This window comes from Oncorhynchus gorbuscha, linkage group LG22 (assembly GCF_021184085.1).
Source record: "Oncorhynchus gorbuscha isolate QuinsamMale2020 ecotype Even-year linkage group LG22, OgorEven_v1.0, whole genome shotgun sequence".
Taxonomy (NCBI): Eukaryota; Metazoa; Chordata; class Actinopteri; order Salmoniformes; family Salmonidae; genus Oncorhynchus; species Oncorhynchus gorbuscha.
The window spans coordinates 38,029,014-38,041,814 of NC_060194.1; the positions used below are offsets into that span (position 1 = coordinate 38,029,014).

A 12,801-nucleotide genomic window follows, 5' to 3' on the forward strand; every position below is an offset into this window, starting at 1 on the left:
AGCTTGACAAAATATGTTTACCTGAGTCCAATATTTGTATATTGTATGGATTATCTTTGACTTCCAGCAGTGAATAGTATTTTAACAGAACTAGAAAAAAAGTATGCGGAACCTTTTTATTTTATGAAAGCTCAAACGAGACGAAACGATTTATTTGAAGGACTTGCGTACATGTTTAACTATTTACAGTATAATAACGTAGCAATCAATTCCAGCAATATCGGCTTCCACGCTGTGACGTTATTTGCGTAATCTCCCCAGTTGGGTTTGAGTCATTGGGCGCGTTCGAGCGGATCACTTTTGTCAAGTCTTTGACCATCGTTAGTCACTCTCTTTCAAAGGGATCCAGTTTTTGTCAAATTAACATCAGATTTGACTTTTCATAGCAGGTAAGGAGAATTTACGCATCATGTTAAGGTTAGGACATTAATTTGACAAAAGATGGATCCATTACCCATGACACTTGCACCTACATGTCGACTGCATGTACTTTAATAAAAATAATGTGATCAAAGGTCATGACATTTTGACTGCAAGTTTCTGCAGTTGCTCTTCACCAACTTAATCCTGCAGCCATCACCTGTGTTTTTCTGAGGCTCTATTGTCAACCAATCATTATTTGTATTTTTTTTTGACCCACAATAAATACAGTCACCAAATACATGACTGAAATAGGAGCCAGTTCATGTGTACAGTACATATATACAAATAAAAGTGACTTTTGGGTTAAATGGGTTTCCATCACATTTTCAACTCTGATGATTTACTGATGGTTTTGTCATAAAAACTGTTGTGTTAAATATAAAATGTGCATATTCTGGGCTTGCCACGTGCACTCTAACCAACAACAGATACAGTGTGTGTAGACTGTGCGGATAGGCTCGTCTACATGATGAGATTATTATGGATACAAGTGATCATGTTTTTATTTGTCAAGCATTGATCATCATGTCATCAGAATAAGACCCTCAATATTTATTGGAAAGCAGCATCAAAATACACACTTTCACCACCCTAAAAATGTTCATCATAAATCATTTAATCTGTTGCCTAATAATATATAATAATAATACAATTGTACCAAAACGTTCTGTTTCGTGGTTAGTATCTAGGTTTCCATTTCATTTGTGAAATTGGTGAATTGGTTTTCATGCAATTATTCAAAAATCTGCATAAAAACAATGTGCACATTTTCCCACCAGAGATGTTTCCATCTTATTGGCCTGTTGACATAGTGCACACAAAAATACATTTTGCTGTTAAATTCTCATGTACCGAAGAAAAAAAACAACTCTACTCTCTTTTCAACTCTACTGATGGTTTTCTCACAAAAATTGTTGGCATTATATAGCGAGTGGGTCCACTCTGGTATTGGCAAGTGTGCGCTAGCAAACAGCGGTATCTGCGCGCTGTTAGCTAGAGCGCACGTATAGCCTACATGATGAAATTATTATGGATAAGAGCAAGAATATTTGTCAAACAGCAGTCAAAACAGCATCGATCATCATGTCACCAGAATCAGACCCTCAATATTTATTGGAAAAAAAGCATTAAGCTCATCACCTTGCCTTTTCAGCACCCTGTGAAGTTAGTTCATCATAACTTTAATTTAATCTGTAGCTTAATAAACTGCATGCTTTCCCAACAAGTCGTGGTGGGAAAAGCATCAAGCTCACCTTGCACTTTCACCACCCTGTTAAATTCTTCATGAATTATTTAATCTGTAGCCTAATAAACTGCATGGTTTCCATAGTCGTGGTGTGATGATCACACAACATTTGGTGTCATTCTGCCCCTGAACAAGGCAGTTAACCCACTGTTCCTAGGCCCTCATTGTAAATAACAATGTGTTCTTAACTGACTTGCCTAGTTAAATAAAGGTTACATTTGAAATAAATTTACAAATCCAAGTTTACTTCAATATAATGGTTATTATATCAATACTTGCTCATAAAGGTGCTTCTGCCTCCATTCATTTTACTGACACAACAAAAGATCCCACCATGTCAAACGAAGGAATCACAAGAGGTTGGTGGCACCTTAATCGGGGAGGATGTGCTCGTGGTAATGGCTAGAGGAGGGTGGCATGGTTTCAAACATATAGAAACCACATTTTTGACTCCATTCAAGGCAGCAGCTACTCTTCCTGAGGTCCAAACACATTGACATTTATATTACACATAAAACAAAACAGTACTTCATATAACACTGTCACACCACCAGATATCCACAACACAAAGTGTATGATTCCACTCACATTATTATGGTGTACGGGTGTCTCTTCACAGTCCATGCTGTTCCACAAGGTGTATTTTTATCTGATTTTTCCTGCTTGCATCAGTTACCTTATGTGGAATAGAGTTCCTTGTAGTCATGACTCTATCTATGTAGTGCTGTGTGCCTCCGATAGTCTGTTCTGGACAGACTATGTCTGTTCTACCCCCCCCCCCCCCCCCACGACATTTATTTAGTCGGTTACCTTACCACTCAAACGTGCCCATTACCAGCAGCACAGCCACTGGGCGGTGGTAAGTGATACATTATCTGTTATTTTGTGAAGTTCCCGGTAATTCTATTCTAAGTTAACACATTAGGAACGTATGTCTAAACGTCTTCTTAAAGCATCTAGGCTATCTGAAAAATAGTTCGCTTAGATACCGGTATCTATCTTTGTGTGCTGATGGCTAAGTTGAGCTAGCTAGCTACGGGTGTAGTTAGCTAGTACGCGTGCTATCTGACGTTTGTGTCACCAGCAACACACAGCCCACAACAATAATCATTTTGGAGTAGACTATGTTGGGTCCTTTCTGATTTTGCAATCGTTTAATTGCATTTCAGTCTTGGTCTTCGTCTCTTCGAGTTGAGCTGAGCGTTGCAGACATGGCCTGTCGCAGGATCACACAGGAGACCTTCGATGCGGTGGTCAAGGAAAACATCGATGAGTTCGACATGGACACTGCGGAGGCCTTAAGAGAAGCGGTAGAACAGTTTGAGTCTCAAGGTATACTAACGTTACCTGATTTGATCTGAATCTGACATTGTAGGAGCAACATACACGCCTATTGTAACTCAACCGTATGATAGGCAATGTATAAGATAAACCCCCTGATCCTGGATGAATCACCCTTCACTGTTTTTCCTCCATATTCCCCAGGGGTTGACCTCAGCTGTATAGTGAAAACTGTGCCGACAGCAGGTGATCACCAAACAGAGGAGCATGAGGTCCTTCAGGTTGGTATGGAGTATGTTCTGCGCAGATGACAACACAACCAACATAAGTCATCACCAAGTGCATTACATTTCACAGTACAGGATGTCACCCATCATGCCACAGCTCTGTACCGTTTCTATTTACAGGCCCTTGAATCCCTTCAAATAGCATCTGACAGTAGTATGGCTGCAGATCTGAAACGCTTCACTGAGCAGTGTTCTCTCGGCTTCGCTCAGAGGCACCTGGCAGCCCAGAAAGATGCCTATCCTACAATCATCTCCTGCTGTAGAACGACTCTGGATGAACAGGAGGCTCTGCTGGCCGCACTCTCTGCCCTGGCCGCTCTGACAGATGGCCAGCCAGACCTCCTTGACTCGGAGGGCAAAGATCTCCTTGTGAGCATCCTTGGCATGTACCAGACAGACCCTGCACTGATGTTAGTTGCCATCCGTACGGTCCGCCATTTCTGTTTGAAGCACGAGCAGAACAGGCAGGATTTGGTGAAGGCTGGAGTGCTGCCGTTGCTGACCGGTACCATCAAGCGACACACTGGACGCTCCGATCTGGTCAAAGAGGCCTGTAATGCCCTCCGGTACATGACCTTTGACGATGACATAAGAGTTCCTTTTGGACAGGCTCATGAACACGCCAAGATGATTGTTATGGAACACAATGGGTTGAAAGTTATTGTGGAGGCTGCTAAAGGTAATAGAAATGTCCAAAGGAAGATGCTATGAAAGATAATGATATCTTTGAGTATTCAGGATGGTTGGTTCACATGTTTTATTATTGGTGAATCACCTCTTCCGTGTTTCTTTTCTCCCTCTCAGCACACCCAGAGAATACCCCTGTCCTCAGTGTGCTGTGTGCCACTCTGTCCAGCCTGGCCGTGAGGAACGAGTTCTGTCAGGACATCTGTGACCTGGGAGGGTTAAAGTTCATGATGACCCTGCTGGCAGACAGTTATGAGTCCCAGGTAAGTTATGCTGACAAAAGTGCCTCAGACCAGCCTTTTTCAAACCTCTCCTTGTGGACCCACAGCCATTCCATGTATTTGAACTATTCCACAACTAGCATACCTGATTCAACTTGTCATCAAGTGACTGTTTTTGACAAATTATTTCATTAGTCTTCACTAGAAACCAAATAGAAGCAAGCAACGAAACGGGGAGGAACCTGTCTGAATTTGTTAGTTAGAAACTCGTTTTCGTAGCAAAACGTTTTCCCTTGTGGAATATTTTGCTACGGTGTGCAATTTTTTTATTTGTTGTTATTGAACATTTATTTAACTAGACAAGGCAGTTAAGAACAAATACTTATTTACAATGTCAGCCCGGACGACACTGGATCAATTGGGAGTCCCATAGGGTGGCGCACAATCACAGCCGGATGTGATGCAGCCTGGATTCGAACCAGGTACTGCAATGACGCCTCTGTCTTAGACCACTGCACCACTCGGGAGACCCCTAATGAATACACCCCAGGTGTGCTAGTTCAGGGTTAAAGCAAAATACAGTGCCTTGCGAAAGTATTCGGCCCCCTTGAACTTTGCGACCTTTTGCCACATTTCAGGCTTCAAACATAAAGATATAAAACTGTACTTTTTGTGAAGAATCAACAACAAGTGGGACACAATCATGAAGTGGAATGACATTTATTGGATATTTCAAACTTTTTTAACAAATCAAAAACTGAAAAATTGGGCGTGCAAAATTATTCAGCCCCCTTAAGTTAATACTTTGTAGCGCCACCTTTTGCTGCGATTCCAGCTGTAAGTTGCTTGGGGTATGTCTCTATCAGTTTTGCACATCGAGAGACTGAAATTTTTTCCCATTCTTCCTTGCAAAACAGCTCGAGCCCCCAAAAGACTACTTCAGATGACATTTCTGTCTTTTTTTATTACATGAGATTGTTTTGACTTGTGGTTATCTGAATTGCTCACTAACTAGTTCACGTCCCTTCCAGGAGCTCACAAGGCAGGTACTCAGTGCTCTGAGGGCCATTGCAGGAAATGATGATGTTAAGGATGCTGTCACAAATGCCGGTGGAGTACAGCTCATCGTCATCGCCATGAACAGACACATGGGCAATGCTCAGGTGAGCCTTTCATTTCATGCAGTTGACTGACTTTGACAAATTATTTCATAAGGCTTTATTGTTTAAACATGTTATACATTTTTGTGGCTTTTATGTTGTGTCCATCTCTCCTGTCTAGGTGTGTGAGCAGGGCTGTGCTGCTCTCTCTGTCGTTGCTCTGCGCAAACCCAACAACTGCCAAGTCATTATGGAGGAAGGCGGTGCGCTGGCGGCTCTGCTGGCTATGAAGACCCATCCTGATGAGGTCAATGTGCAGGTAATACGAGGATACAAGAAGGAATCAGTTCCCCATGGGCACTACATAGGGCTATAACTGGTGATCAAGCCTTCTTTAGCCTGCCATCTGTATGTAATACCATCTCTCTCTCTTTCTTTGTCTGTCTCTCTCTGTGTGTGTGTTCCCCAGAAACAGGGATGTATGCTGCTGAGGAACCTGGTGGCGCGTATGACTCACTTCAACCAGCCCATCCTGGAGATGGGAGCAGAGGCCCTCATCGCCCAGGCTCTGGCGGCCCACCGGGACTGTGGCGACCTGGCAAAAGCTGCCCTCAGGGACCTTGGCTGCCAGGTAGAGCTCCGAGAGCTGTGGACGGGCAAGAAGGGCAGCCTCACCAGAGATTGACATTAAGGTCTGAAAGGCCCTCGGTCACCCACCCTGGTCTGGAGGATGTACAGGAGGTGCATGCTTTTGTTCCAGCCCAGCTATAACAACCTTGGTTGATTTAATTTACTGCTAATTTGAACAGGACACATGTCACTTCAAAGCCGTAATAAAAGCTCACACACACTGCAGCTCTCCAGAACCAGGGTTGGGGACCACTACACTCAGAACACCTGAACACAGTCAATAAAACTGCTAATCCTAGTAAATGGCCTCATCAAGTTTCTGATATGCCTGGGAAGCAGAGTTGTATGAAGGAGTACAGAGGGGGGATAAAGCTGTTGGACTTGTAATGTTTATAAATGTATTATTATTTACTGTAAATATTTTTGTGGTTATTAGTTGTATTTTCACTTTTATAGCCATTTTCTTTCATCAGAATTGAAGTTTTAAATCCTGAAAAGTTTTCGTTTTATTTACCAGGTCTATTATAAAGTCCTGAAGTGTACTTAATTGATTGCAAACATGCTTTCTTGCACTCCGTTCTCTCTGTGCAGCTTCATTGTAATGTGGCTTTTGCCTGTACTCCCAAATTGTTTCTTTGCTGAGTTGGACATTTTAGATTTTAATGTGCATAACATGTTTTTTTCCCCTCCAAACATTCCTTAACAATACTCTGCGGGTGGGTTAAATTAGAAGTTCAAGTAAGTAATTCAATTAATTTAAAATAGAGTACCTTTTTTCAAATATTGACTTCAGTTTGACCCCAACCTTGCAACACTTTTACTCTTAAAGTGTCCATTTTTAAGTCCACCTGTTTGCCTCCTGTTAGAGTAGGAAACTGGAAATTCTGATACATGCCTTTTCTTCAGAGAGACCGGCACGTGAGCAGTGTATTAAAACCAACTGATTCATAATGTCTGCATTTTTTTTTTGCTGATCTAAACTAGGTCATCTCTTTGCAGCTGCAAAAAATGAATCTAAAACATTATGAAATCTGACCTATGTCTGATTTAGACTGTCCATTGGCTTGAGGGTGTTCTACCTGTGTCTGCATGTATTTGTGTGAGCGAGGGGAGAAAGAAAAGTAGACACCAGTACACTGCTGAATGCTCATGCAGTTCAAGTGCAATGATGCATTTGGGAGTGAATTCTAACTTCCATTTAAATAAAAAATTTAATATGCATTGATGTCAGTTGGAGACGGAGTCAAAATGAATCTTAAATTTAGATGTTAAGATTCACCTGTTGATGGACTGTGGAAGCATTCGGCAGTGTGCTGGTGTCTGGTTTTCTTTCATGACTTTACTGTTGGCACCCTGCAGCTGAAAGGAACCAAACTGGATGTGGGTACAGTACCGTACCTCTAAATTGTGAGAGGGGCTGAGCTCTGGTGTGTGTATGGGACTCTCTTCTATGTTTGAGTGAACTAAAGGATGTTGTTTACTGAGCTCCCATTGGTTAGTGACAAGAAGGGGATGAGTTGTTTAGACTTTTTTTTATGATACTGTTCTCTCTGCCCTACAATGATAAAAGCTGTAGAACCAGTCTGAGGTGTTGCCCAGCAGTCAGGAACACTGGTCACATTCATGTCTACAAACTGTTTCACCCACTGTATATGCATATACTGTATTCATGGCTCATCCTATATAAGTATGTTTTTGTATTTTCTTGATTATGTGTGCATTTTTATTGCTATGTTTTACTGCACGGTTGGAACTAGCAACACAAGCATTTCGAGGTACCTGCAATAACAGAACATCTGTGTACTCAACCAGTACGCTTTCATTTGAGGGACTAGGATCAGATGAAGATGGATAAAACATGTTATGCATGAACCTCATCTCTATATTGGACAGTGCTCTATAATCCTGGTCCTGGAGAGTTTACATGGTGTGCATAGATGATACATTGATTAACACACCTGCTGTTCAATTGATCGTCTATAAGGGGAACTCACGTTCTGAAAATAGAGACATGGCACTTTGTGTTGCACATTGCAGACAGAACATTAACTTTCAACTCTATATATGTGAGCCCTCTTTTGTTATTTGCATTTTTTCGTTGCAAAATTCATAGACTCACAAAAACTCATGATTCCCAACAAAAGCTTTTCGTTTATTACGTTAACGCCCCTCAAACGGACCTATCGAAGCATCCGTCACCTCCCAATGACTTCACTTCCCAGTACCCCACCGCACTCGCCCTTGCGAAGCTTGCTGCGAGTGGTGTCACAGCAGATACCGAACAGCATGGAAGGTGACAGTTACTAAAGTCATAGTTGGAGCAATGAAACAGAAAATAATGTCACAGACAGTGCCTCCGAGATCTGAAAACTTTAGCGACACGAAAGTGTTCAACTTTCAAGAGTTTTATATTCAAAACGTGGACACACTTTGAACATTGACGTGACAGATCGCTGTTTAGCTAGCTCGCTAACCCTGCTAGCTAAGTTATTTTGGTGTGCAGAATCAATTCGATAGCCATCGCTAAACTCAAGGACGGCGTAGGGTGGAGACAGGCTGCCAACTGAATATTTAAAGAAAACGTCTGTAAATTATATTTTTTTAAATAAGGAAATCCGGAAGGATCCACAGGGGGTGCTAGGATATCGACAAGGTAAGATAACAATGCTCGTGTAACTGCTTATTGATAAAATTAACAACCAGTTGAACCAGTGTCGGCATAGAAGGGAACGGGTCTCCTGCTATGACCAGATGCTGTTTCAACATCCAGTAGCTAGCATTATCTGCAGTGCGTATATATAGGTTAGTTACCCTGGCTAGTCACTAGTTAGATGTCTAGTTTGCTAACATACATGTAGAGATGACACTCCAGGAATAGAAAAGTTGCCCCTCTTTGTCAACTTCTGGTGCCTTTATCACTGTGTACAGCCACTTGTCCAATGTCACTGTTATTTTGTCAACACACACACATACATATATATATATATATATATGATGTCATCTGATCTGGAAGAAGATATAAATCCTAGCTAGCTAATCCTTTGCTGCCTAAATATGTCATAAGTAAACATTCTGAATATCTAGGTTACATGTACTATATGGTGTTTAACCTGTTGTTATATGCCTATATTCCCATACATTTGGTAGGTGTGTTAGTACAGTAAGTTAGATGCATATTGAACCCCAGATATGTGATAGCAGTGCATTCGGAAAGTATTCAGTCTGCTTGACTTTTTCCACATTTTGTTACGTTACAGCCTTATTCTAAAATGGATAAAATCGTTTTTTCCCCTCATCAATCTACACACAATACCCAATAATGACAAAGCAGAAACCAGTTTAGAATTTGGACTGGGAGTGTCGCTGCACAGCTATTTTCAGGTCTCTCCAGAAATCTGGATCAAGTCCGGGTTCTGGCTGGGCCACTCAAGGACATTCCAGCGTTGTCTTGGCTGTGTACTTAAGGTCGTTGTCCTGTTGGAAGGTGAACCTCTACTCCAGTTCGTGGTCCTGAGCACCCTGGAGCAGGTTTTCATCAAGGATCTCTATGTAGTTTGCTCCGTTCATCTTTCCCTCAATCCAGACTAGTCTCCCAGTCCCTGCCTCTTAAAAACATTCCCACATCATGATGCTGCCACCACCATGCTTCACCGTAGGGATGATGCCAGGTTTCCTCCAGACGTGACGCTTGGTATTCAGGCCAAAGATTTTAATCTTGGTTTCATCAGACCAGATAACCTTGTTTCTCATGGTCTGAGAGTCCTTTAGATGCCTTTTGGCAGACTCCAAGCGGGCTGTCATGTGCCTTTTACTGAGGAGTGGCTTCCGTCTTGCCACTGTACCATAAAGGCCTGATTGACGGAGAGTTGCAGAGGTGGTTGTCCTTCTGGAAGGTTCTCCCATCTCCACAGAGGAACTCTAGCTATGTCAGAGTGACCATCAGGTTCTTGGGCACCTCCCTGACCAAGGCCCTTCTCCCCTGATTGCTCAGTTTGGCTGGGCGGCCAGCTCTAGGAAGTCTTGGGGGTTACAAACATCTTCCATTTAAGAATGATGGATGCCACTGTGTTCTTGGGGTCCTTCAATGCTGCAGAAATGTTTTGGTACCCAGATATTTTCCTCAACACAATCTTGTGTCAAAGCTCTACAGACAATTCCTTTGACCTCATGGCTTGGTTTTTGCTCTGACATGCACTGTCAACTGTGGGACCTTATATAGACAGGTGTGTGCCCTTTCCAAATCATGTCCAATCAGTTGAATTTACCACAGGTGGACTCCAAGTTGGATGATCAATGGAAACAGGATGCACCTGAGCTCAATTTTGAATCTCAATGAAAGGGTCTGAATACTTAGGTAAATAAGTTATTTTTTCATATACTTTTGCCAAAATGTATAACAACCTGGTTTTGCGTTCTCATTATGGGGTATTGTGTGTGTGTGTATATTGATGAGTATTTTTATTTATTTAATTATTTTCAGAATAATGCTGTAAAATGTGGAAAAAGGGAAGGGGTCTGAATACTTTCTGAATGCACTGTATGTTTCCATTTCTGGGCATTACACGTTTACTTATACAAAACGCTGCCATAGATGTTTCAATTTGAGGGTTCTCAATTCGAGGGGAAAAGGTATCTTTTATAAATGTCCGTGTCCAGTTGCAGAAATAACCATGTCCACTCTACAACAACTCAAAGATATTAAATCTATGTTTTGTATGGACTGTGCCTCACTGCCGCGTCATATAGAAACGACTAGTTCCTGCAAAGATGCTGGGAAATCCTGGATGTGTGGCAGGTAAGATGACGAGGACCCTCCTTGTGTGGTACAAAGCATTAGGACTGGGATTTGACAGGGACTTCACGATACCTAGTTGCCGATAGGATATGTATTGCAATTTGATAATGTGATTTGATTGCGATTCGATGTTCCAAACGTATTGCTCACCATATGTCTGCTGCAGAGGGACAAGAGAAAGCCCGGAGAAAATGAGTTTTAGGTCTGGGATCAGTTCTTTCTAGTACAGCAGGTCTAGACTAGTTTGGGGAGTAGTCTACTGTACCAACACACCTACCATGTAAGTCCAATTAAATGTATATTTTTAAAGGATTACTTAGAAATAATTGACTAAAAATACAGTACTCTATTGTGACCTGGTATGTTGATGACATGTAACGTGACAACCCATGAATATGTTCCTCAGGTATTCTGTTGTCATGACAGAATGCAAACAACAAAGGGAATAAAGTGCACCACATAAAAAATCAAATGATTTTGGTATTTGGCCACGCTGTAGGGATGCCAATATTAGTTGCCACTGACTACGCGTCTTCCAACAGTCCCCGTTTGTTCTTTCTAGGCTCATCGCTCTATACTGCTATTTTCATCCCTCATTCTCCTCGCTATTCCCAGAAGGCGGTTCAGTCTGGGTTTCAAGAATGGGTGATTTTGCAGTGTAATGATTAATTCAAAGACCTGTAGGTTGGCCTAGATGTCCTCGACAGAGATTATTTAGCTTGCTTTGCTTCTTTTCTCAGAGTAGGATGAGGTGGAGTCCCTCTGGGTATACACACTTTATTATGTGTGTCTGACTGCCAATTCCATATTTTAGTTTAGTCACTCATTTTCTTTTTTATGTGGTGCATTTTATTCCCTTTGTTTGCGATGTGACCCTGAGAAAAAAACATCAAATAAAAATGTGTGTGTGTGTGTGTGTGTGTGTGTGTGTGTGTGTGTGTGTGTGTGTGTGTGTGTGTGTGTGTGTGTGTGTGTGTGTGTGTGTGTGTGTGTGTGTGTGTGTGTGTGTGTGTGTGTGTGTGTGTACGCCTGCACAATATAAGAGTAGGTGTGAGCTCACTGAGCTGTATTTGGTAGAATTGTCACCAGTATCGAGATACCTTGCCACAATATATCTGAGTAACAAAACATGAATCAGACTTAATTTCTTGAGGAAAACAATCCAAATGTTTGAAAAAACAGCCTCATGTTTTATCACCTCAGTTAATTTGTTTTATCATGACGGCCCTAGTGTATGGTGGTGTTCTTCAGTGTCGCCTCTGCCTTGGACAGACACCTTTCACCCAGAAAGCAGCAGCAGCTTTGTGCTATGCCAGTCCAGAGGTGCTTCTGTTGATGAAATGTTGCCCAGTAACTTATTATAGCCCTGAGATGTAGGGCAGACAGACAGAGGGGTAACTCAAGTAGCCTGTTGCTCTCAAATGTCTCTCTCTTCATTCTTTCAATGTTAACGCTCAGTCTGGATACAGTGTGGTGGAAACTTTTAAATGTCCTTTACTTTTATTTAGTTGTCATAAACTCCAAGTGAGATCTTTTTCAAAGCAGCCGTGAATGTGTAGAAAACACCATACAGCAACTTTTCTGCTGATGGCTAAATGCAGGGCTAGCCTAGAACAATGGTTGTGTAAATATAGGGCTAGCATAGAACAATGGGTGTGTAAATACAGGGCTAACCTAGAACAATGGTTGGGTAAATACAGGGCTAACCTAGAACAATGGTTGTGTAAATATAGGGCTAACCTAGAACAATGGTTGTGTAAATATAGGGCTAACCTAGAACAATGGTTGGGTAAATATAGGGCTAACCTAGAACAATGGTTGGGTAAATATAGGGCTAACCTAGAACAATGGTTGTGTAAATACAGGGCTAACCTAGAACAATGGTTGTGTAAATATAGGGCTAACCTAGAACAATGGTTGGGTAAATATAGGGCTAACCTAGAACAATGGTTGGGTAAATACAGGGCTAACCTAGAACAATGGTTGTGTAAATACAGGGCTAACCTAGAACAATGGTTGTGTAAATACAGGGCTAACCTAGAACAATGGTTGTGTAAATATAGGGCTAACCTAGAACAATGGTTGGGTAAATACAGGGCTAACCTAGAACAATGGTTGTGTAAATACAGGG

The 12,801-nt window shown here is 41.8% G+C and overlaps 2 protein-coding genes across 3 annotated transcripts in view; both read left to right on the plus strand.

Moving 5' to 3' along the window:
* The first annotated feature begins 2,455 nt into the window (after window positions 1-2,455).
* armc6 (armadillo repeat containing 6) lies at window positions 2,456-6,826 on the plus strand. The gene is made up of 8 exons (XM_046321584.1): window positions 2,456-2,528; window positions 2,839-3,001; window positions 3,155-3,231; window positions 3,358-3,916; window positions 4,042-4,187; window positions 5,177-5,308; window positions 5,427-5,564; window positions 5,715-6,826. The coding sequence occupies exons 2-8, from the start codon at window positions 2,881-2,883 to the stop codon at window positions 5,928-5,930; spliced, it is 1,389 nt and encodes a 462-aa protein (XP_046177540.1). The 5' UTR covers window positions 2,456-2,528; window positions 2,839-2,880; the 3' UTR covers window positions 5,931-6,826.
* Window positions 6,827-7,933: 1,107 nt separating this feature from the next.
* slc25a42 (solute carrier family 25 member 42) overlaps window positions 7,934-12,801 on the plus strand; it is a 35,981-nt gene continuing 31,113 nt past the window's right edge. Inside the window, exons 1-2 of one of the 2 annotated variants that reach the window (XM_046321586.1) lie at window positions 7,934-8,528; window positions 10,622-10,670. The gene's annotated coding sequence lies outside the window, so the exon portion shown is untranslated. The remainder of the gene's footprint in view (window positions 8,529-10,621; window positions 10,671-12,801) is intronic. The other variant, XM_046321585.1, reaches the window with a different exon arrangement.